Raw genomic sequence first — 26,768 nt, 5'->3', positions numbered from 1 at the left:
TCAGCCCATGGCATTTGTTATTTGTTGGTTAGTTGTGTTATTAGTACATATGCTGTGAATTTTCACATTTTACAGTATTATGCTATGTGATCTTCCTATTTTTATTTTCATGCAATACTGCTATCGTGTGGAAAAGGGAGACCAAAAAGCGCACCAGCACAAACGGAGCAGGAAGAACCCAGGACAAAAAATGATTAAAAGGGCACTTTAATGTGACAAAAGACCCATCCAACGCGTTTCGAAAGTCACAGCGTTCTTTTTCAAGGATATCGTGTGGAGCCTACCATTGGACCCGACGAAGCCACCATTACGGGTTGTATATATCCTTTATACCACAATTTGTGTATGTATGGAGCGCCATTAATGTGCATAGCACTTCACGGCAGTAATACACGTGACAATCATATAAATAACAAATAATACAAATAACAGGTCATGGGAATAAGTGCTTCAGGCATAAAAATTAACATTTCGGAAGAGGAGTCCCTGCTCCGAAGAGCGTACAATCTAATTGGTAGGTAGGAAGAACGTACAGTGACAGTAGGAGGGAAGTCGAAGACTGAGCCACCTGCGCTGAATCAGCGATATCCAGAAAAGCTGACCTGTTGGTGGCCTTGAAGACTGAATTGAGACCCCTGGTCTAACCTGATGGGTATCATAATCTATCAGACAATGTAAGTGGCTATATTTTTACACGGACACAGAAAAATTACATTTGCTTCCATTTCTGCCACTAATAGTACAACAGGATAATATGAACTGCTGCCTATAATAAAATTCACTCCTTTTAGTATCCAATACTTGTTGATCCATTAGGGGACCAACATTAACCCATTTGATGCCAGAGGAACCCACAGACAGTGAAAGGGTACAAATGGTTGCAATGTAGCTGAAATGAAAGTTTTATTGTTCACATTTGTGGATTTGACTACAGTGTATACCCAACAATATCCGACAGGAGCTCTGATGTGAAATCAACCTCATTCAGGCTTAGGTATGCAAAAATAATAATAATAAATAAATTATATATCTGCAAAAGAAACAAGAAAAAAACAGGCGCACTCCTAGTGTATTAAAGTATAAAAATATAGTTTATAGGACTGAAACATATAAAAAACGCACTCACAAACAGAGATATATCATAAGCATGTATGAGATTTACTCAATCGCCAGAGAGCTGCATGGATCATGCCAAACGTTCAGTTGGTAACAAGGAGCCTCCTCTGCTGCAAACAGCAGTTCAGCAGGATGTGTAGATCTTCTGTAACCCGGGTGGTGTCACCACTCTGTGTCCCATGGAAAAGCTTCCTCCGGCTACACCTCCTTGTGTTGGTATTGGTACCTCAGGAACTTACAATGCAATAGTAGATTGGCAGTCCATTCAGGACCCCCTGATGAAGTCATTCGTGACGAAACGCGTAGGGCGTTTAATGAAGCTACGATTGTAGCAGCTGTTTTTATTACTTACGAACAGAGAGTTGATTTGTGGCTATAGAGTGGTGAATGGACTGTCAATCTACTATTGCATTGTGAGTACCTGTAAGTTCCTGAGGTACCAATACCAACACAAGGAGGTGTAGCCGGAGGAAGCTTTTCCATGGGACACAGAGTGGTGACACCATCCGGGTTACAGAAGATCTACACATCCTGCTGTTTGCAGGAAAAATCCCACGCTCCACGGATTTGCAAAAGTATCAAATTTATTGCGCCATACACAATGACCATTTTGACCTTAGTAGGTCTTTTTCAAGTGAAAAGGCACTTTTCACTTGAAAAATACCTACTAAGGTCAAAACGGTCATTGTGTATGGCGCAATAAATGTGATACTTTTGCAAATCCGTGGAGCGCTGGATCTTTCCTTTTCACAGTTCAACCTTGGATATTTGTGGCAGGTATCCCTTTGAACCAGCAGCACCGGTAATCTGTTTTGTTTATTTGACTAATGGTGTGCAGCATATCACTGTTTATTTGAACTAATGTTTGCAGATTTCCCCACAAAAAATCATTATACAGTCCCCACAAGAAATTATATATTTAATTCAAGTGTGGGACAAGTTCGGCATTTGAACTTCCCCAAAGGTAAACAACTGTGAGCGCTGCTATAGCTAGGCACCGGCTCCAGCGAGAGGATCAGTGTCTTCCGGTTGGCCGGCTCCTGGTTCACTTCCGGTTTGACAACCGGTTGGTGATCCGGATCAGTTGGAGGAAGAGGGGACTCTGCGGATCTCACTGTGTTGGTATCGGCGGTGTGAGGGGATTTGATCGATCAAATGGCGGAACTTAATTGTAAGTTTTTAATGTGTGTTAATAAATGTGAACTATTTCTCCGACATCCTGCCTTCTCTGAGCTCCTATCTTTTTTTAACGAGACCTCTGGTTCGGCCTCTATTTTCTCCATAGTGTGACACCATTACTAGAGTATAACATGGCCAGAGTGAATCAGCAGGAGAATGTCCCAACTCATAGTCATGTTCCCGTTATTCCCTGGCATGTCGCCATTGAGTCGCCTGTGACCATACTTTCCTCAGAATCATGCCTGGAGAGGATAGTCAGATCGTGGCAGAACTGCAGGTCTTGTTGAGGTAACACTAGAGCATTGAACACGTCAGGAGATCCAGAGGTACAGAAAATTGTATTAAAACAATGAGCAGTACATACAATTGCTTTAAGAGGGATCTGCTAGAGAAGTCGGATACTATCTCTAGGAAGCCATATCAGACGACTGAAAATAAAATTAAAATATACTGTACCTGAAAAGACAATAGATTTGGCCTCACCCATTTCATCACCTTCACCATCTTATCCTTGTTTCGAAGAAATTCCTGGATAATCTAGGACAAATGAGGACGTTAAGAGGAAAGTCCATGTTATAAAAACAATCCCCATCTCGGCAGAATTGGATAAAGAAGCCTTCTTACCTCGTGGAAAGGAAAGCCTTCACATCTCCTAGCTTTCCTGCAAGGAAACACACACACAGAGAGACATTACAGGTATGGACTTTCACACGGGATTAGTAAGCAGGTGCTGAATAAAGTCCTCCATACTGCCTGATGCTGTACTCTACAGGATTGTCTTGTTTCTCCTGCTCTGCCCTATGCCACTCACAAGGGCAGCAGTAATTGTAGTCGTGCGGCTCACAGTATCGATCACTTTCGCACAGCTTACAACCATTTCGCTCGTGGTCTTTAGCTGAACCTAAAGGGAGAGACGTTACTGTGTAAGCAGCAATGTAATCCACCCCACACCATGCCAGAGGTGCTTGAAATGCATGAACGGGTTAAAACGACTAACGCGTTTCATAATAATAATTTGATAAAAATCGGGAGAAATAAAAGGTCACGTTTCTGTCCTCAGTAGGACCTCTCTCCAAGGTCCAGGAAAGATAAGAAAGGTTGGTCCACAATAAATCCCCATTTGATTTTTATTTGAGAGCGCAATAACAAGACGTAACATTGATCTTCGATTAATCGGATTTCTTCATGTTTTTTTCAGTGTGCAGTTTCCTGTTCTACATTATATTCTTCCGTGCACCTCATCATAGCCCGTTGTAAGGAGGTGTGTGTGCGTGTGCGGTGTGTGCGTGTTGTGTAAACAGTGTAAACAGAGAAGTGCCCCGACAAACACCAAATTAAAATGTGGATAAAAATGTTTTCATTGTTAAAACAGATTTTTGTAAACAAAATGAAGACACCAGAAACAAAACACAGATATATATATATATATATATATATATACACACACACACACACACACACACACGTGTGTGTATATATGTGTGTGCATATATATATATATATATATATATATGCAAATATAACTGTATGCTCATCTGCATGTCTTAGGCAGGTCTGCAACCCCGCCTTTCCCCATTATCACCCAGCATACAGCACTTCCACTGCAGCAAGGGATTCTGGGAAATGACATGCAAATGAGCACACAGTGTCACTTTTTGCCTCAATAACCATTTTTAACATGGTTCCCTATAGGCTTAAGCTTGCTGCATGGTCACAGCTTTGAGCACAGCCAGGGTCAAGGTGCATATCCAGAAAACCACCCACAGACAGCCGTTTCGACCTTGATGGGTCTCATCAGTGTGGGGTTGATTTTACTGGGAATGCAAGAGAGATATATATACTGTGTAGCCATGCTGTAAAATGGCTAGTCATCTCTCCTGCTGACAGTAAGGCCTGGTAAGTTATGGGCATGCCAGCAGTAATTATGGAGGTTTCCCCTCACACCCTGGTGAGGTGCCCTATGTATGGATGGGAGTGGCCACATGCTCTGAATCCATGATTAGTGATGTCAGAGTTGTGCCAGCCCCCAGAGGATACATAAGGCACAGCACTGCTAAAAAGTTAGTGGATCAGTGGAGTTGTTGGAAGGTGGTTCAGAGGTTATGAGACAAGGAGCAAGTCTGAGTACAGGCTTGGGAGGAGACATCTTATGAGACTGTGACCAGGGACCTGGCACAGGGAATATCTCCCTAAGGGGAGATAGGGAATCCACCAATTTGGGAAAGGACACCAAAGTGCGGTGAACATGAGCGGCTGAGTACACCCACTGTGAGGGGCAGCTGGCCCGCCGCAAGTCAATAAAGATGATCTTGTTAACTCATACCCTCGTGTGTAAGTGTGGAGTGATTACACCGAGGAGTGCACCACAGAGGAGTTCCTCACCAGGACCATCCACAAGCGGACGCTGGGATCCTGATGAGGTGGAGGCGCTGCACTGGATATAGGTAGGACTCATGCACACTACCTCAGCTGCCTGTCTGGGTTGGCAATCCCCACACAACATCATGCGGGAGACTCAGGAGTCCTGTTGCCAACAGGTGCACCACCAGACACTACACTGTAATGGGGACTGGTTAGACCACAGGGGCCAATTTGAGATTGGGTGGGTCAGGCTAGGCCAGAAAATCCGTTCCAACTGTATACATGATAAAAGTAATGATGCATGTATTCACACATTATGCAAACAAATCAACAATGTAATCTACTAATGAACGTAGAGAATGTTCTCCTTATCTATGCATATCATGCAGTCTCACTTGCACCAGCCGGAGTAATCACTAGGTCTATTTTTAAAACCTTTTCGCCAGCCAATCAGGGAAATTGATGGATGGTCATCGACCAACCAGAAAAGAAAAGGTTTTAACATGGAGTGAAAATAAAACAGAAGCCAGTGCACAGTAACTAAAAATAAAGTGCACTAAAAGAGGAGGTGTCATTTAAAAGAAACCAGATGGGGGATACCGAGCACAGCACCCCGCTTAAGGCCCCCTGGGAGGTAAATGTAGGTACCTGCCCCAGTGGCCGCAGCGTGGGTGAACTCTACTCGGATACGGGAGCGCATAAGCACCCAGAACAGAGCCTGGCAGGTAAGGGATACCTCGCTAGCCAAACACTGCTTCCTGGACTTATATACAGTATATAAACCTCCAGGAAACCATACAAGCCTCCGGGAAACCATGCAAGCCTCTGGGAAACCATGCAAGCCTCTGGGGAAACCATGCAAGCCTCCGGGGAAACCATGCAAGCCTCCGGGGAAACCATGAATGCCTCCGGGGAAACCATGCAGGCCTCCGGGAAACCATGCAAGCCTCCGGGGAAACCATGCAAGCCTCCGGGGAAACCATGCAAGCCTCCGGGGAAACCATGCAAGCCTCCGGGGAAACCATGCAAGCCTCCGGGGAAACCATGCAAGCCTCCGAGGAAACCATGCAAGCCTCCGGGGAAACCATGCAGGCCTCCGGGGAAACCATGCAAGCCTCCGGGGAAACCATGCAAGCCTTCGGGGAAACCATGCAAGCCTCCGGGGAAACCATGCAAGCCTCCGGGGAAACCATGCAAGCCTCCGGGGAAACCATGCAAGCGTCCCGGGGAAACCATGCAAGCGTCCCGGGGAAACCATGCAAGCGTCCGGGGAAACCATGCAAGCCTCCGGGGAAACCATGCAAGCCTCCGGGGAAACCATGCAAGCCTCCGGGGAAACCATGCAAGCGTCCCGGGGAAACCATGCAAGCGTCCGGGGAAACCATGCAAGCCTCCGAGGAAACCATGCAAGCCTCCGGGGAAACCATGCAAGCCTCCGGGGAAACCATGCAAGCGTCCGGGGAAACCATGCAAGCGTCCGGGGAAACCATGCAAGCGTCCGGGGAAACCATGCAAGCCTCCGGGAAACCATGCAAGCTTCCGGGAAACCATGCAAGCCTCCGGGAAACCATGCAAACCTCCGGGAAACCATGCAAACCTCCGGGAAACCATGCAAACCTCCGGGAAACCATGCAAACCTCCGGGAAATCATGCAAACCTCCGGGAAATCATGCAAACCTCCAGGAAACCATGCAAACCTCCAGGAAACCATGCAAACCTCCGGAAACCATGCAAGCCTCCGGGAAACCATGCAAGCCTCCGGGAAACCATGCAAACCTCCGGGAAACCATGCAAACCTCCGGGAAACCATGCAAACCTCCGGGAAACCATGCAAACCTCCGGGAAACCATGCAAACCTCCGGGAAACCATGCAAACCTCCGGGAAAACATGCAAACCTCCGGGAAAACATGCAAACCTCCGGGAAAACATGCAAACCTCAGGGAAAACATGCAAACCTCAGGGAAAACATGCACACCTCAGGGAAAACATGCAAACCTCCGGGAAAACATGCAAACCTCCGGGAAACCATATTTCTCTAAACAAGCAGAGAATTATTGAATATTTACAGAGGTACAAAGAACCATTATACAGTACAACGGATTCACGATCAAAGTGCACTGCCCCACAGCACTAGATTGAAGGTAGTGGCATGTTTAAAGTGTTGATCTTTGGTAATTGATGCCTTTGAAAAATACTTGGGAGCTGTCAATCTATTAATTATAATAAAACTATTATAACTGCCCACCCCTACAGGGTTGTCCTCTGACAGGGTGGGATGTGCATAGAATGACATTGTCACAAAAGGAAGAATAAAGTTATTAATTGTCACTTTGGTAGATTGTTAAGAAATGTACTAGCAAACAGTTTAGTGCTATTCATTTGAGAGCATATTGGATAGGGGTCTTAGCACGTGGTGGAAATAAGATAAAAAAGCAATAGGACAAAGAACTCGTTGTGAATATGTAAATATGGGTGCATTTCCCAGAATCCCTGGCTTCAGTGGAAGCACTGCATGCTGGGAGATAATGATGAAAAGCAGGGTTGCAGACTTGCCTGAGGCATGTGAATGAGCTCACAAGTGATATTTTTATTTGGGTGAATATGTACAATATCAGGCCATTTGGAGACTTGGTGTGAAATAGTAGAAGGAAGCAGTAGAAGGAAGCAGAACAAGAAACTATATACCTGGATGGCAACAAACAGAACAGTGAGTAATTTTCTTAGTGGATTTAGTAACTATTGTACGATCATCAAACTGTTTCTTCCATTGGTAAAACCTTAGAGGGGAACAAAAGACCAGAAGATTAAACCATTCGGCGACACAGGGTCCTACAACAAATTGTAATATGACCTCCTTCCTTAAGTTTTGTCTCCACATATACTCATGCAGCAACGAGTATCCGAAAACTTGCCTGGGAAAATCTGGGGCAATCTCCCAGTAATGCTGCAACATTTCTGCAGACAGACTAATGGCCCATCGGATTAGCACAGCGGGGGTCCGTAGCAGTCCCATTCAAACTGAATGGGACTGCCAGTGACCCCAGCTGTGTTAATCCGATGAGCCATTAGTCTGTCTGCAGAAATGTCACAGAAATGTTGCAGCATTGCTGGGAGATTGCCCCAGATTTTCAAAGGCAAGTGTTTGGATACTCGTTGCTGCATCTGTATGTACTCTTTTGTCATACAGTATAATATTATTGCTCTCCCTCCTACAGTGTACTACAGAATATGTTGATGCCAGACAAATAAGTTGTTTTATGTATATCTTTATAGGTATAGCGCCGCCCATGTACATAGCGCTTCACAGCAGTAATACACCTGACAGAATAATCGTGACATAATATGCAAAGATATTAATATATATATATATATCATAATAATTATTGTTATATAATTTAAGACGGCAATTTGAAAACCCCAGAGTTTTACCTAGCCGAGATACAGTGTATACTGCAGTAAAAACACTGAGCCATGTGTGATAAAAAGCACCAAGTGATGAATGCCATCTTACAGTATGGGTATCCCTTACTTATTTTGCACGCTGCAGGCACAATTACAAGAGTGAATGATGCAATGATTCTTAGTATGCAACGGTGGTGACCAAGTTCTAAAACTGATGTCAGCTGAAATCATTTGCGCATCTCAAAACAACAGCTGCAATTATCAATTTTATTTTTTGAGATGTGATCACAACACAAAAGTAGTAGAAGTATATAAACACGTGTGTGTATATAGATATATTTGGTCTTGAGTGTAAAGATGTAATAAGGGTTACTGCTCCCGCTGATGCTTTATGGTGGAATATATATATAGTACATTTCTGCCATTGAATCCCACGGAAACTCTGATATTCTGCATTACTACGCAATATTCTGTGTTATCAGTAGGTAAAATAAAGCTTGCTATAAATGTATATCTTTATGTATACAGTAACCACAGCTGTACTATGTGCTTTATAAGACAGCCAATACAGTACAGGGAATTATAGTGCAATAAGTGCATCAAATAAGATCAGAAAGGAAATCCCTGCCCCGGAGAGTTTGCTATTTAAGTGGTATGATGGGAAACTTATAGACAGCAGGTAAGGGAATAAGTGCAGTAGATGAGACATTGGTAGGAGTGGCTGTGGGTGTGGGACAGTAGCCTTGAGTATAGGCTATTGGAGAGCTTCATTTAAGAGGTGAGTTTAAAGGTTTGTCTTAAAGGTGGGGAGAGAAGGTGCTTGGCGTATGCTAAGGCAGTTCCACAGGTAAGGGGCAGTAAGTGAAAAGGTTTAAGGCGAGAGAGAGCAGTAGAGGTGAAAGCGGTGGAAAGGTGACCACTATGGGTAGAGCGCAGGAGACTAGCAGAGGCATCGCGAGAGATCAGAGTTGATATGTAGAGAGGAGCAGATGAGCAGCAGAATTTTGGATAGATTGCAAAGGAGAAAGTTGTGAGGCAGGGAGGCTTGTAAGCAGTCTGTTACAGTAATCCAGACAGGAGAGAATAGAGGCATGCATTAGAGTTTTAGCAGTAGCTTGAGAGAGGAAAGCGCAGATCTTGGCAATATTATGGAGAAAGAAGCAACAAGTTTTAGCAATGCAGTGAATAGAGAAGGAAAGGGTGGAGTCAAATGCCACTCCTAAGCAACGCGCCTAGGTAACAGATGGTAGTAACAGGAAGAAGGTGTGTTGGCGGTGCTCAGCACAAAAATTCAGAGCTGGACTGCCGGTGCTAATAGCAACAAAACTTTAATGGCACATAAAACAGGGAAAGAGAGCCACTGTAACGCGTTTCGCTGGCTATGGCGCTTTGTCAAAAGTATGGGCTCCAGTACTCATAGAAGATTTAAATAGCCGCATCACACCTGGTCTGCTAGTATCCGCAATCAAAAACATCAGGTGCACATGAACTACTAGGGAATATGGGAGGAACCCTAACTCCCATGCAATACGCAACCGTGGGACAGGTGTGATCCTGACCAATAAAAATGCAGCACTTAAAATTAACCCATTAGATCACGGTCATCAGAAAGACAATCTGGATCACCATGGGAATAGAGACATCAATAATATGGTAGTAACGTTCACTGTGATGAAAAAATGGACATTAGGTCGGGTTTAGGGGGAAATAGGTCAGTTTTAGACATATTAAGTTTAAATCGGCACAGCGCCGTCCATGAGGATATAGACAGGAGGCAGTGAGAGACTTGGGACTGGATTGCAGGAGTGAGAGTAGGGGTGGATAAATACAGTTGCAAGAAAATTTTTGTGAACCCCAATAATAATTATGGAAATTCCATAGTTTTTCCATGATGACCTTCTTGAATGAAAACCAGTCTTTTCTATAAATATCCAATAGGTTTGATATTGACCAAGTCCATGTCTTTTGAAATAAAATGATGTATGAATTAGACAAACAGAGTAATTGAGAGTCAGGGTATGTGAAAAAAATAAGTGAAACCTTGGTTTTACCAGCTAAATGAAAGGAGATAATTAGAATCAGGAGTTTAAATAATTAGGTACAGTAGATCTTCAGGGTGAGTTTGGGAGATCCCACACAATATAAAGATCAGAAACTTTAAGAGTTTGTCTTCACCATACAGGTGTGTAGAAAAACGTCATGCCACGAGCAAAATAAATATCTCAGGACCTCAGAGAAGCAGTTATTGATGATTATCAGTCTAGAAAAGGTTACAAAACCATTTCTAAGGATTTGGTACTCCACCAATCCACTGTCAGACAAACTCTCGCCTTGGCTAATGTGAGTGTTCATGAATCAACTATCAAAAATAGACTGAACATGAATGGTGTTCATGAAAGGATAGCTAGGAGAAAACCACTGCTCTCTAAAAAGAACATTGCTGCCCGTCTGAAGTTCTCCAAAGAGCACATGGATGATCCACAAGCCTTCTGGAACAATGGTCTCTGGACAGGTAGAATTTTGGCCTCAATAAAAACGTTATGTAAGCCCCAAAATGTCACTGAGTTGAAGCAGTTCTGTAAGGAGGAATGGGACAAAATTCCTCAAAACTTATATGAGAGAATGACAGCAGTTACAGGAAATGCTTAGTTGAATTTATTGCTACTCAAGGAGGTGCCACCAGGTACTGAATCTAAAGGTTTACATACTTTTTCACACATGGATATTGAATGTTGAATCATTTGTGGATAAATGTTGAAAAAGTATCATGTTTTTGTGTCATTAGTTTGATCAGGTTATCTATTAGGACTTAGATTAAGATATAATAACATTTTAGTTTTGAAATATATAAAAATCGTAAGGGGTTCACAAACTTTTTCTCACCACTGTATATCTGCATATACTCTGCGTAGAGATGATACCCAAGACCGAAAGAGTTGATGAGGTCACAAGTGATAGTGTGTAGAGAGAGAATAGGAGAGGTCCCAGAACAGAGCCCTGAGGTACACCAACAGAAGACGAAGACATGTTAGCAACCGAAAAGACATGTTAGAGACCGAAAATGTGATGGGAGAAGTCGGATGAGAACCAGGACAGAGCTTTGTTGCGGATACCAAGGAAGTTTAGAATATGAAGATGAAAAGGGTGATCGACATTATCGAAGGCAGCAGAGATATTAAACAGGATTAGTAGGAAAAAATGATGATGGGATTTGGCTTCGTGTAGATCAGTGGCTACTTTAGAGAGCACAGTCTCTGTTGAGCGAGCTGTGCGAAAGCCAGTTTGTAAAGGGTCCAAAAGGGCATGGAAATTAAGAAAGTAGATCAAACAGGAGAACTTGAGACTTTCTAGCAGTTTGGAGGCAAAAAGCAGGCGGGATACAGGAGATACTTAGTAGGCACGTAGGGTCTAGATTGTTTTTGAGAATAGGTGTGACCACCACATGCTTAAAGAAGGAGAGGAAAATGGCAGAGGGAGGAATAGAAGATGTGGGTGAGAGTGAAGACTAAGACAGGAGTAAGAGATCTGATAAGGCGTGAGGGGACAGGATCGAGAGGGCATGTGGTAGAGGGAGAACAGACAATCAGCTTCCAAAGAGAAAAGGAGTCAAGAGTGGATGAATGAGGTTTAGGTAGAAGCAGAGAGGACGGGAAGGAACAGAAAGAATCTCCTTGTGGATAGCATCCATCTTGCCTTTAAAGTGACCGGCACATATATATATATATATATATATATATATATATATATATATATATATATATATTTATATGTGTATATATATATATATATATATATATATATATATATATATATTTATACTGTGTATATATATATATATATATATATATATATATATATATATATTTGGACTTGCATTGCACTGCTGCTTTTAAGATGTACAATATATCAGAGGCCATGTGAAGTTTAGAACAGAAGTTCATGTCTGCAGGAGCATTTTTTTTGTCTCACCCGTAAAATTAATATTCAACATACTGTAAAGATGCTATTTTACCTGTGCAACACGCTTTGTCCATTCAGCAGCTCTATAAGCTTCAAGGCATGTTCTTTTCCAACTCCTGGGATTCCCTTATTTTAAAAAAAAGTGTTAAAAAAGATGCAAAATTAAAATGACTAAAACATTTTTTTTTTAAAGCAGCAGACCAATTTATTTTTTAAAAAGCATCATTTATTTACTCTACTGTGTACAGCTTTCAGGTCCTTATTCCACATGCCTGGAAGTGGTTAATGCTTGCAGTCACTTAAATATTTCACTAACAAGGCAATAAGAACTTTACAGCCAATTGAACAGAGCATATCTTGTTGAGCTAAGCATATTGGGGCTTTAATAGTTCTTTTTTTATCTATTGACATCACAGAGCTCAATCAGTTGGAGCCAATAGTCTGTGCAGTTTTCCAGCTAATACAGTAGCAACATCAAGCTTGGTATTCAACCTGAAAACAGCTGAGCAACGGGGCCATAAAGACTTCTGATGTCGCTGCAGAATTCCTTACACTAACTTTAAACCAGCAATTTTGGCAGCGTTGGCAAGACATCTATGACAGATCATTTCTATCTAACAAATAAAACAATACTTGGGCACAAAGGCACACAGCTGGAATCACTCTCCCTTCCTCATCTCAACTGTCCTGGACAATACGTAAACAATAACATGAATAATTGTTTTGTTTTTTTCTCCTTGAATGGCGATGGCAGTTTACACAGCGCTGTACATAGAATTTTACACACACAGTCCCTGCCCCGTGGAGCTTACAATCTATGTTTTTGGTGCCTGAGGCACGGGGAGATAAAGTGACTTGCCCAACGTCTGACACCAGTGTCACTGTTTTCAGAGTCAGTGTCTTTACTCACTGAGCCACTTCTTTAGTGTGAATCATGAAAAAGCGGCACATGTGGGAGTAAGGCTGAGTCCCCACTGGCGCTGACCGCGCTCATGCTTGAGAGTGGTGACGTCACCAACTCTTATAGCATGAGCGTTCTGCAAAATGTTTAGAGCGGGGGCGTTGCTATGTCATTGGCTTGGTCGGGGCTGTGTGTATGGGCCTCTGTGTGTCTCCATTCTCTCCCTCCCCCCTTCCAAAAATGGCAATTAATTGTGCAAGAAAAATAAAATAAATAAAAATTGTGCAAAGAAAAATAAAAAAACATCTCTCCGCCCCCCCCCTTCCACCTCACTCCACCCCCCCCCCCCTTTCACCTCTCTCTACAGCCTATTCTGCCTCTCTCTCCTCATTAGTCAGAGCAGGGTCATGTGACCCTGCTCTCCGCTCCAAAGACAAAATCTTTTGTCTCGCCAAGCCCCAAGCTGGGGGGAGCGTGTGCGTGCCCGCCCACGCATGAGTGCCCGCGCACTGTGTGCGCGTGGACGGGAGGATTAACTTGTATAAAGGTAAGCGAGCCAAGCGCATAGCGCGGTCAGTGCCAGCGGGGACTCAGCCTTAGACTCTCCATGAATTTCTATGACACTGTAACGGGCATCTCATCTTCAGACTTTTGATGCATTCACAAGTTTCTTGGAAAACAAATATTTCCTTAATGTATCCAATGGCATCGAGAGGAAATGATCAGGGAGAGGGGCACAGGTAACAGGTAAGGGGACTCACCCTATAAAAGCAGTGTGAGGCAGGTTTGAAAAACTGATGGTGTGGAATAAAATAATTTAAAAAAGGGTGTTGTCCCCCCCAAAATGGACTGCATCTAGCCACTATTAATGTTATTAATGTATCTGCCAGAAGTATCACCACCAATTGCTCTTGCATGTTAATAAAATGAATGCACATTAATAGTTTGCAGTGTGCTAAATAGGCAGCACGCTACAAAGTGTCTAACTTGGCGACACATACTGCCCCTACCTTTCCCCAACAGAAAATGGTGTTTTTACAATGTGACTGATCAGGGGGCAATAAGCTGCCAGCAGGCACTGGTCCCACCCATTTAATGCAAGACGTAAAACCTCACACTAGAGCAGGGGAGCGCAAACTGGGGGGCGCGGCGGCTGCACGGGCCCAGGGCTCTTCCCCAAGACATTTAAGTTAAATGCCGGGGGATCACGCGAGGCCTCTACAACTTACCTTCTCTTCGGCGACACGTTGGCAAATGACGCAGCAGGTGTCACGTGATGTGGCCACGTGACCCTGCAGCGGCATTTGACGCCGAAGACAAGATAAGGAGGGGGGAGCGAGCAGGGGTGGGAGATCGAGCAGGGGTGGGAGATCAGGCAGGGGGGGCGCGGACTGAAACGTTTGCGGCCCCCTCCCTGTACTAGAGCACTCTGCTGCTCAGCTCATCAGACAAAGTTTTACAGTCACTTGATGGATGCATCTTTTGGCAAATGTTAATCTTTATATTTGCTGTGCATTTCCTGTATGCTTGTGACACAAACAACCCCCTATTGTTTGTAGTACAGTACATGTGTGCATATAAACAGTCAGTATTTACTGATATTTATACATAAATGAACACAAGTGTCTGCTCTCACGTGGGACATTTCTCTTTTGATGTTCACATGGCATATCATTCTGATCTAGCGCACGCGCCGACCATCACCGATGCTTTAACACAGCGTTTCCCAAATGGTGGGTCGCGACCCGGCACCAGGCCACGGCACCAAAATTGCCGGGTCGCAGCGAGGCTGGCCGCGCGGTGCCTCCCCCCGCTCAAGTTGCAAAAAATGGAAGCGATTCCCCCCGCGGTCCTGCGCGCATGCGCAGGACAAGCTCCCTTCCTCCCCCCCGCTCCCAACGTGGGACGGAGGAGGAAGTACCAGCTCCTCTGCGGCCCACTTCCCCACGCGACCCGCTTCCAGAGCTCGCCTCCCGTGGCACCCCCTCCCGAGCTCACCTCCCGTGGCACCCCCTCCCGAGCCACCCCCTTCCGAGCTCACCTCCCGTGGCACCCCCTCCCGAGCCCACCTCCCGTGCCACCCCCTCCCGAGCTCACCTCCCGTGGCACCCCCTCCCGTGCCACCCCCTCCCGAGCTCACCTCCCGTGGCACCCCCTCCCGTGGCACCCCCTCCCGTGCCACCCCCTCCCGAGCCACCCCCTCCCGAGCTCACCTCCCGTGCCACCCCCTCCCGAGCTCACCTCCCGTGCCACCCCCTCCCCGAGCTCACCTCCCGTGGCACCCCCTCCCGAGCCCACCTCCCGTGCCCCCAAGCCCACCTCCCGTCCCAGGCAGCAGGGGATATCGAGGGCAGCAGGGGAGAGCATCCGGCGGCAAGGTAAGTCACCCCACCCAGTCACTGTCACCCACCCAGTCACTGTCACCCACCCAGTCACTGTCTCCCACCCACCCAGTCACTGTCTCCCACCCACCCAGTCACTGTCTCCCACCCACCCAGTCACTCACCCACCGTCTCCCACACACCCACCCAGTCACTGCCTCCCACCCAAGTGTCTCAGTCCCCCCTCCCACCCACCCAGTCCCCCCTCCCACCCAGTCCCCTCCCACCCACCCCCCACCCAGTCCCAGTCCCCCCCTCCTACCCACCCAGTCCCCCCCTCCTACCCACCCAGTCCCCCCCTCCTACCCACCCAGTCCCCCCCTCCTCCCTCCCACCAGTCACCCCTTCTCCCTCCCACGAGTCCCTGCCCCCCCCCCACCAGTCACTCACATCTGTCATTGCATGTAATTCACTGTTTGTGTCTGTGTGCGTATAGGGGAGAGCGAGTGTGTGTGTGTGTATCAGGGGCTGTGTGTGTGTGTGTGTGTGTATCTGTATCAGTGTCTGTGTGTGTGTATCAGAGTGTGTGTGTATCAGGGGCTGTGTGTGTGTGTGTGTATCTGTATCTGTGTCTGTGTGTGTGTGTATCAGTGTGTGTGTTTGTGTGTGTGTGTGTATCAGTATCAGTGTGTGTGTATCAGTGTCTGTGTGTATCAGTGTGTGTGTATCAGTATCAGTGTATGTGTGTGTGTATCAGTGTCTGGGTGTGTGTATCAGTGTCTGTGTGTGTGTATCAGTGTTTGTGTGTGTGTGTAGTAGTGTCTCTGTGTGTGTATCAGTGTGTGTGTGTGTGTGTAGCAGTGTCTCTGTGTGGCTGCGTGTGTGTCAGTGGCTGCGTGTGTGTGTATCAGTGGCTGTGTGTGTATCAGTGTGTGTGTCAGTGGCTGCGTGTGTCAGTGGCTGTGTGTGTGTGTATGTGTGTGTATCAGTGGCTGTGTGTGTGTGTGTGTGTGTATGTGTATCAGTGGCTGTGTGTGTGTGTATCAGTGGCTGTGTGTGTGCCTGTGCAGGCCCTATAGGCCAGTATAGGCGATAATTCAAAAATAACCGGGTCACGGAAAAAAAAGTTTGGGAAACCCTGCTTTAACATATTGAAAGATTGCATCAGTTTTCATGTCCAATGACCAAGGGATCGGGATGTTGCCACACTACCCTTATGGATATAGCATCTTTAGCACTACTTTAAATGATTGTTAAATCATACAATAGATGTTTGTTTGTTTTTTTAACAAGTTTACATTTCTAGACACAAAACCGTAAATGCAAACAGCACAAAGGCAAATACCCAAAAGTATTAAATCTGTATTGCATGGATCTCATGACAGAAGAAAAAAAATAACAATAGCTTGTTGCAATACACGTTTTTATTGTGCACAGCACTGTACATAGCACATCAGGCACAACCAATCCCTGCTGTGAAACGCTTCCAGTGTCATTTCTGGTCGCGGAGGCACAATTACACTGGCGACACACTTTATTCGAGCTCGGCTAGTCCCACGAATTCGGGTATACTCGGGTGTATTGAGGTTTGTGACTGTTTTCTGCCCGAGTGCATTGGGTTATTTTCCAGGCAGGGATTGAAGCATTTTATTCCCGCTGGCTGCAATACTGCACAGTATATATATATATATATATATATATATATATATATATATATATATATATATATATATATATATATATATATACTGCATTACAATTCATGAATTTATGCCATCTGGTAGACACGCGAAGCATTGCAGCCTATTAAATCCTAATCATTATCATTTAACAGATCAGCCGCCCGTCAGCCAGGCATGAACCCAGGCTGGGAAGGCAAACACAACGGGGCTTGTCAGAGGTGAGGAGCGGCGCATTCCAGGTATCTGCCAGGTACCTGCCAGGTACATACTGGGTATTTGCTCGAATAAAGTGTGTCGGTGCAGTACTTGCTCAAGGTTACAAGAGGCGGGCGAAAGCACCTTGCACCAGGGTCTTCAGTGCTAACCTAGTCTGCTTTGCTCCCGCTGAATTTAGAGCAATTCGAATCTAGCAGCAATCCTGGCAGCATATGAAGCAGCTCAGAAACAATGACGTGGCAGCCATTTTACTAACCCAGTGATTTTATTTCTAAAACAATGTTGGAGTATTTAACCTTTGTAAGAGTAATATATATATATATATATATATATAGAGTGTGTGTGTGTGTGTGTGTGTGTGTGTGTGTGTGTGTGTGTGTGTGTGTGTGTGTGTGTGTATGTATATATATATATCTCTATATATATATATAGAGATATATATATATGTATATATATATAGATGCAAGGTATGATCAGTGAGACAAAGCAGATTATCAACACAAGCAACAAGAAAAAAAACGAAGGTGGCCTTATTAGTAATTAGTTATTAGTATTAGAGAGGATAATGATCCGATATGCTAAAACACATACATTCGAGAAATTACAACACAATTAACTCATTCCCTGCCAGAGGGGATTTGCCAGACTTTTTGTTTAAGTAGTGAATGACTCATGGTAGATTATTAAACTATATTGCTATTGTTTGCTCTGTCTGTAATTAAAAAGTAAGCAGGGTAACACAAAGATAAGTGAAACCCATATTAACCTCCATGTTACAAAGTTTACACAGGTTTTTTTTTTTCTTCCTTATTTCAAATGCCTATGAGATAAAAGAAATACCGCCAGGAATTACATGTATAGATATATAAGAACATATTACTATCACTGTCATTTTGCCTTCCATGGGACTGCACCTTTCAAGGTATAATAAAGAAGCAAGTCTCACTCTACAAAGCACAGCGGTCTCATTGGGATTCTTCAAACATTACCAAATAGGAAGTACTTCCCGGGTAATTAACACTTGGGACCTCTCTCTTATGGAGGTGAAGCCCATTTAGCACAGGTATGAGAGGCAGACTTATCAGAAACAAATTGCTGCCAGATGCAGTTTAACGAACACATTCTGACTGCTCAGCAGTAAAAGCTCACAGTGCCTCACAGTTACTTCTCTGTGTTATATGGACAATGCTCTCTATGGATAAGCAGTGCTATTTATTACATTTATCTGGAGTGTCTTCATAACCCCCGAGTCTGCCATAATGTGTCTTCGGACTACAGGGGCAGGCCACAAACTAGTTTACAGGGTATAAGCCTTACTACTCTTCATACTCATTTTTATTGATCACCAATCCGTAGAATTAATCCCGGTGTTCACAACATTTTCCTTCGCACAGACCTTTTGAATGGTTCATCTTGGTGCAGATGACCACCACATTGATTTTTACATGGTCTTGTTCGGTTTGTATATTAAAAGTGATCTTTTTTACCTGTGATTCTGTAATATTGGGAATTAGTGGGGAGAAGGAGTAGCTCGGTGAGTAATGACACTGACCTTGAATCAGGGGATCATGTCCCGGTCTTGGCACAATTAACATTGGGCACTTTATCTCCCTGTGCCTCGGGCACCAAAACCATGGATTGTAAGCTCACCTGGGAAGGGACTACAGTATACAGTTATTGTGAAGCGCTTTCTAATCCTATAGAGAAATGTGCTATATGAAATAAAGTTATTATTATTACTACAATCCGAGAGCTTGGGAAGAATCCCTCTCTGTTGACCACCTTACACCCTATTTTGGATTCTCAGGCTCATTGCTTTAGAAATTGTGTTCTCTTTCTGCTCCTTACACCATAAAGTACACACTGATTAAAGAATGACACACTGTGGTAAATGTGATTTTACCAGCACACCTAGAAGACCAATAAGAAGCAACAATGAATCACAGCATATGTTGGCCTCTTCACTGCCACATATGTAGTTAAATCAAATGCCACAAGGGATACCTCATAAGCAATGGCTAGTTTGGAACATAAGCAAATTGCAGACCTTCACATGTGATGCCATCTAAGGGAGGTGCATGTATCTAGGGGCCACAGCCAAACCTGCCACCCCTGAAAGCACAAGAATTGTCTGTCGCCTGCTTTCTATTCCTGCAACATCCCGAGCTTTATAGTTGGCAAACCGCATTGCCGTGTTTATCAAAACAGAGTTGACATTATATTTGGATAGAGTGCAAATATCTGCTCCTATTCTGCTGGAGACTGCTTCATTGCTCAAGCATAAGTCTCAGAAGTTGGAATTCTCACCTAGACCTGTAATACTCTATCCTAGTGAAAGCATGGCTCAATAAAAGCGCTCTGTGACTTAGGGCCTTATTTACCAAGTGAAGCCAAACTGTAGGGGGCCTTACGGCACATACACTCTAATGGGCTGCAAGTTGCCTTACAGCTCATCACTGCTTAATGAATATGGCCCCTAGTACTTTCAAACAAATACCGAGCACCTCAACAAGAATGTCACTGTGCTGAAAAGAGCGAACTGGGTGGGCCATACAGTACGTTACCATGAAACACAATAAATTACTCACTTTTGGAAGGTAATCACAGCCCAGAAAGATTGCCAGGCCTACCAGGGCATCTCTGTCCAACCCCAGCTTCTCTTTAATAGATGACACTTCATAGCAGTCCACATGAGGATCCTAAAAATTAACCAGCGATAAGAATGTTATAATTGGTATGAAAATGTCCTTCAATGCAGCCCTTTTTTCTGAAACCGGCTTTAATAACTTGGCCTGAAATCCGCAGCTGTAAGAGAGCTGCATTCCTTTCTCATGTACTTTCCAATCAAACGTGCAAGGGTTATACATTGCGTGTTACCACTGGTCTTTCATGCCTGAATTGGATTTGTTTTACTAAGCTGCAGCCCCAAAGTACGTTGCCAAGTTGAATTGCAACTTTAATTAGAAGGAAACGAGCATTGCTTGTAAGGATTTTGTCTGAGCTTTATAATGGGTATGGCATCAGAATGAAATACGGAAGGTGTGTCCAGGAGGTAATGCAGAAGTGTTCTCTTTAATTCCTTATTGTGTGTCTACATTGATTGATTTTAATTATATGGCATTTTGTTATACATTATACATGTTGGTTATTCCAGTAGATAGTACATGTAACAGAATGAGTGTTTTCCTGCTCTTTGGATGACATCTTAAGAAGACAGTCTTTTTGTTCGATGGACGGGTGACCAAATTTAATTCTGATTTAAAATAGGTAGTTCTGCGTGTACCCCAGAGTAGAACCCTATGCGGTTCTAAAGTTTCTACCTCCGTAAACGACCTTTCTTTTTACACATTAAATATCACTGTAGATCATTGATTCCATTTGTTCATCCTAGCAATGGTCCCTATTCAATATGCTGTGAAGCCACTTTCCTGTGCTGGAGAATATTTTAGTTACATTGAACAGGGGCTTATATCTTTTCAGCATGCACATTTGTTATAATATACTTCTTCTGAAATCCTAGTGGTGAGAAGGGCAGTCAAAACACATCAGAATTTCTTAGCCAATATGCCCAATATAGTTACCACACACACACATTGATCATTTCTTCAGACCTTGGTTTGGACAAACAGCACACGAGTCTTCTGTGAAAAATATATCATTGTAGCCCAAGAGAAAGAGCTTTGGACTACAAATATAAATATATTTTTCACTGAAGATTGTGTGCATAATTTCTTCACACCTTGGTTTGGGTAATGTATGTTGTAATTTACGGAGATTGCTATACACACTGTATATTATATTTATGCTTTAAAGCAGCAATACTACTCCATCCCCCCCTTTTTTTCTTATTTTATATGTACAACATGTGACAATGAATATTTATACATTCTTACCTACACTCGCAATTGTTTGGTGCTCCTGTTATAAATCTGTAAAAATTCTGATTGTGTGCCTAACATAATGGCCGCCTTTCAGTTTTAATCAATCCTTCAGTTAGTGTAACTCAGCAGCTACAATGTATCCTTATATTACAAAGGTATCATTATCAATTGTTACAGTTTGCAGCTCAGACTGCTAGAAACATTGGCAACAAATTATCACAAACAGGAAAGTGTCGCAAAGATCTTGCACTGCTTGGGAGGTGGGCTAAGACCTCGTATAGAAATTAAAGGATGCTTTAAAGAGGCAATCCCAGGGGGTGGCAAGCAGGGATCTCATAATGGCCACTGTTCAGATATTTCCTGGCCTACGAGTCAATAGGAAGCCGTGACGTCATTGGTTCAGCTTTCTATTGGCCCATGTGACGCGGGAGCTTCAAACGTGAAAGCTCTGCTGCTGAGCTGGATCAGCTACAGGCACCTACTTTATTGGCAAGTATCTCCGGAAGAAAGGGGTCCCCGGACCTGAAATTAACCTAACTTGTCGGTGGCCTGTGAGGACAGGTCGTTGACTGAACCACTGATTGAGCCACCTGTGCTGAAGCAGGGATATCCTTAAACCCTGACCCGTTGGTGGCCTTTGAGGACTAGTGTTGGCCAACCCTGTTCTAAAATGTTGGGTTGGCCAACACCAGGTTAAGTGAAACTAGAAATCTAACAAATAACCAATCACATGAAATCCTACTTCGTGGCCTACTCATGCTACCATCATGCTTATATACAGTCATCGAACATGTGAGAGACCCGTATTATAAATGAAAGAAGGTCTATTTTGGAAGGAAAACATTGGTATTGAGGCTGTGGAGGGGATTTGGTCGAGAAAAAAAAGAAAGAAATATATATATAAACAGCTGAGAAATGATAAATTATTCAACAGAAAAATCATGAAAGGAAATATACACGGACCGCAGCACAGAATGATAAAGGAGAGAGACTGGAGAGGAACCATGAATAAACAAATCATGTGAAACAGCAGGAAAGCTGTAAAATTCAAGATAGCAAGTGCTCTTAAAATATTCAGCACTATTCTTATTTCTCCCGAGAACAAACCTGGGCACAGCACAAGGATAGAGACAAAGCACGAGAGGATACAAATAAATACACAGCCAGAGACTGTCGCTTACTCTCAAAGAAATGATCTTAAATAAATACATTTACAATGTTAGAGATCCAGGAACAATGAACAAAATATGCAATAAAATTGAGAGCATTCAGGCATATAACACAGTCTTATATACTACAACTATAATAATAATATTACTATTCGTAATGTTTGTTTTAGAATTTGACCTTGAAATGTAGTCCACATTTATTCAGCTAGAATTATTTTACCGGGAAAGATACACTGAGAAGTACAATCTTGTTTGTAAGTAAAGTGCAGAGCCCCAACGAACAGGCCCCGGAAAGCACAGCAAAGCCCATAAACAAAACGGGAACCAGACTGAGATGCCAGCAAAATGGTAGGTGTTTATTCTGTGCTAAAGCACTTCACAACATGGCTGTTTTGTACAAAAAAATCCTCTTACGCGTTTCGCGCACCAGGCGCTTTATCAAAGAGTGAATTACCTTAAGGATGGACTTACTATAAGTACGAGCTGCGGAAGTAGCCGCCCCACCTCCAAAAACTAACAGGCCGATGGGAAGAAGCCACCGCCCCTGCTCAGGTGAGCGCAATAAGTCAGATGGCAAAAAAGGGAAGGACAACGGACACTCCCCAGGCCGCGCAAAAGTCATAACAACAAAATGGCATTTGTGAAATAAAAAGTATTTAACCAATTGTTTGTAGGTATGTCCTGGCTTACAATGCAAAGTCAGAAGATTCATTAAAGACGTAACGGACTGTCACAAGCTTAATTAGCGTCCGACAGTGAGTACAAGAGACTTCGGACGGGATTCCCTTAACTCAGATAAGTGGTATCACAGCTCATCTTGTGTTAATTACCATTCAAGTTAACGGGTGTTAATGCAGATCCAGCTGCCATAGCTCTTATTGGCCCTGTTTGTCAGAATCAGGTAGACAATTGCGTAAGTATTGGGCCAATATAAAGATGAAGACTGAATGGCTTCTTTGTGAAAAGAAGTGTCAGTAGGTATGTTTCTATATGATAACCTTGGGTGGAAAGTTCTGGATTTAGCGGTGACAATGTTCATTTATTTTGGGAGCAAAAAAAGGGTGGGTAGCCGTGTTGGTCCTTTCTTCCATGTAAAGAAGGGAGAGGTAGTAGGGGGTATGATACCTTTCATCGGACCAACAAGTAGTTGATATGTTACATGCTTTCAAACCTCTCGGGGGTCCTTCTCAATTCAAATCCCAACCCTGAGAGGTCCGAAAGATTGTACCATATCAACATGTTGGTCCAATGAAAGGTATCATACCCCTTACTCCCTCACTCCTTTGTCCTCCAATGTTACCACAGCACACATCACTGCGAAATGCTCAAAGAACTAGGTAGATCATCACTCGAGTCTACACGCAAAGTTCATCTTTCCTGTCTTGCCTTCAAATACTTTCTGGGCAAGCTACCCTTCTATCTGAACAAGCTCCTCACCCCTACCACATGCAGCATTTATCATCTGAGATCTGACTCCAAAAGACTGTTCATGGTCCCAAGGTTCAGCACAGTATCCCAACCCTCCTCCTTCTCTTACCGTGCACCCCACCCCTGGAACACCCTACCGGAGACCATCACAGCCACCACCAGTCTAAGTCCTTTCAAAACTAAAGCCGTCTCACATTCTAATCTGGTCTGTAACTGTATCATACGCCTAGATGATAAAATATGTTAAACTGTGCGTGCAGTGTCTTTATACATAATATATAACCCTGTTCAATAATGTAACCATTTGTTATCATAACCCTGTGCCCAGGACATACTTGAGAACGAGGGGTAACTCTCAATGTATTACTTCCTGGTAAAACATTTTATAAATAAATAAACAAAACATACTAGTGGTTTTACATCTAAACATGAGATGTTTTTGACATAATCCCTACAATTTAAAATAAATAAATATCACATTCAAAATATTTTAAGAATGTTTCATTTTCACGATTCTTCTGAAGAAGCAGCTTTCCTGGAGTGTACATCAGCATTAGAGTGCAAGCTTTGCGTACCACAATGGTCCCTTCTTCAGGTAGATTACACAGTCAAACAAATTGTGTGTGCCGAGCACGCGCATGTTAAGTGAAACTTCTTTGACTTTTGTCACAGAAATTGTATTTGTGTTGGTGATGTTTTAATTAAAAATCAAAAAACTATTTCATTGACAAAACGCAAATAAATTTGACTTAGAACGCGCGTGCTCGGCACATATCCCCTGTATTAGCTAGTTGCACTAACTGTGAATTCCTTGTGTGTGTGTGTGTGTGTGTAATAGTGTCTGAGTGACAGTGTGTGAAAGTGTGTGTGTGACAGTGTGTGTGACACAGGGGGTGTGGGTGGGTGGTCTGCGCTCCGTGTCCTCTTCTCCTCTGCTGCCCATGCGCGACGCACTGCCGAGCTCCAGAAGCCTCTGCACATGCACGCCGGAGAACTGAGCGATGCCAGCCGCTTCTGCGCATGCGTGGCGTCCGTCAGCGGCGCCATCACTACTGCGCATGCGCGGTATGTGACAGCGGGCGTGTGGGGGGAGCGGCGGCCGTTAGGAGCGTGACGTCATTTCCGTTTCACATTTTCGTCTCCATGAAGGAGTTTTGTTCCATCAAAATTGACTAGGTGCCACTAAAGACGTTTCACTACAAAAATAAATAAATCTTCTTTTGTGTTGTGGTTCTGAAAGCTTGCACTCTTTTTAACCACAAGTTTGCCGTTAAAAAAGGCATGACTTCTACCCTACCTTGGTGTGTCTATTCTCTTGCCTAACACCATGCCCCAGCTCATCCGTTCCCAGGAAAGAAAATACAAGCATGGGAGAAACTGAGTTAATAGCGCCACCTAGTGACCACAAGCCAGATTTCCATTTTTCTACTGCGTGTTTAAACCATTAGTGGGCAACAGGCGACCTGCTTTACAGGTGGTCCCCCAAGCACTCCCTGTCCCAGCAGCGTGCTCGCTCTTTCACCAGTGCAGAGGGAGGGGATGTTGCTGCCACAGATCGCAGCTCCTCCAGGCTCCCTCAGTTGCTTAATGACAGTGCACTGATAAATATAGGCCCTCTCCTGTGCTACGTGCTAGTTCCCAGTGCAAGAGAAGCACACTGCCATTAAGCGGCCCTGGAAGTAAATCATGTTGTCCATCGCTGGTTTTCAGCCTGTGGTTCCATCAAAGGAATAATAAGGTAGTAATGTGTTGGTGTTGATAGCCCAATTTAATTTAAATAAATATAGTTGCAATTACAGTACTAAATATTTAACAAGCACAGTGCAACCTTGCATTTTATTGTTTTCACTTTATACAGCTAGACCACTTGTGGAATTGCCCAAACTCATAAGGGATTCGTGAAAATGACTTAATAAATGAATATACATATATTTTTTCAAATCTCCAAACGTCACCATGCACATACATATATACATACATACCATACATAGTTTAAGCCAGCGGTGCGCAAACTGGGGGGGTGGGAGATTTGTCGGGGGGGTGGAGGGGCGGTTGCAGAAGCCCCGCGCTCTTTTCCAAGGCATTTAATTCAATGCCGGGGAATCGCGTGAGGCCCCTGCAACACTCCACTTACCTTGATTCAGCCGGCTGTGGGACGGCGTGGGGTCACGGCATGACATCACATGACCTCTGCACGCTGAGAGGCGCGAGGGGGGGAGGGAAGGGGCGCGAGCACCAGGGGATCAGACAGGGGGGCGCAGCGCAAATAGTTTGCACACCCCTGGTTTAAGCATTCATTCATTAGATTCGTGTATTCAGAATCTTTGCTTTGTAAGCCAGAACATACTGTACATAAAAATGTACTTACTGTCTCTTTCTTGGTAAAATAATCTTAAATTAATATATTTTGACTAAATTTGAAGCTCAAACTAAGACACACATTAAAAATAGTAATATCATTGCAGATTAGAATACTGTATTCATATAAGCATTCATTTATTAGGGGTGTGTATGTGTGTATACATATACACATACATACATATATACACACACACACACACACACACACACACACACACACACACACACACACACACACACACACACACACACACACACACACACACACGAAAACAAAATACAAAAGGCGCAAATCAGAGACAACAGGTGAATAGATACACAACACCTGTGGGATAAAAACGCTGAATGTCCTTATAAGAATTCCTGGACGAGGTAAGACCTCTGTTGGACACTGCTCCTGGTTCACTGTGGTGGGGGAAACCTTCACGCAGATTGGACCACACTGCTTGTCCACTACGCCGATAGATTTTGGCTTCTCCATGCCTCGGTTCCTTCGCCAAGTCGTCCCCTTATACCACGTGACCCCCAAAAAGTCGTGAAGCAGGTAAACCGGTTCCACTCCAATCTTTTACACGCCAAACTGGAGTGGAACCGGTTTACCTGCTTCAGAGTTCTTACCATGTCCAGGAATTCTTATAAGGACATTCAGCGTTTTTATCCCACAGCTGTTATGTATGTATTCACTTGTCTCTGATTTGCGCCTTTTGTATTTTGTTTTCCTCATATATTTCTGGTGTTGTGCACATCCATTACATTGTAGTTGCATTGATTTGATACACACAGACACACA

General features: G+C 43.9%; 1 protein-coding gene across 3 annotated transcripts in view; it reads right to left on the bottom strand.

Annotated features, from left to right (window-relative positions):
• Nucleotides 1-26,768, bottom strand: part of GEN1 (GEN1 Holliday junction 5' flap endonuclease) — a 73,203-nt gene that overhangs the window by 10,752 nt on the left and 35,683 nt on the right. For 2 of the 3 annotated variants that reach the window (XM_075598413.1, XM_075598415.1), the window contains 6 exons: nt 19,728-19,838; nt 12,072-12,145; nt 7,343-7,434; nt 3,046-3,196; nt 2,920-2,956; nt 2,752-2,832 (listed from right to left, as the gene is read on the bottom strand). In XM_075598413.1, the coding sequence (XP_075454528.1) occupies nt 2,752-2,832; nt 2,920-2,956; nt 3,046-3,196; nt 7,343-7,434; nt 12,072-12,145; nt 19,728-19,838 (546 nt within the window). The remainder of the gene's footprint in view (nt 1-2,751; nt 2,833-2,919; nt 2,957-3,045; nt 3,197-7,342; nt 7,435-12,071; nt 12,146-19,727; nt 19,839-26,768) is intronic. The other variant, XM_075598414.1, reaches the window with a different exon arrangement.

Source organism: Ascaphus truei, chromosome 4 (assembly GCF_040206685.1).
Source record: "Ascaphus truei isolate aAscTru1 chromosome 4, aAscTru1.hap1, whole genome shotgun sequence".
NCBI classification, from domain to species: domain Eukaryota; kingdom Metazoa; phylum Chordata; class Amphibia; order Anura; family Ascaphidae; genus Ascaphus; species Ascaphus truei.
Note: the sequence above shows the minus strand (reverse complement) of the source record. Positions and strands in the feature narration are given on the sequence as shown.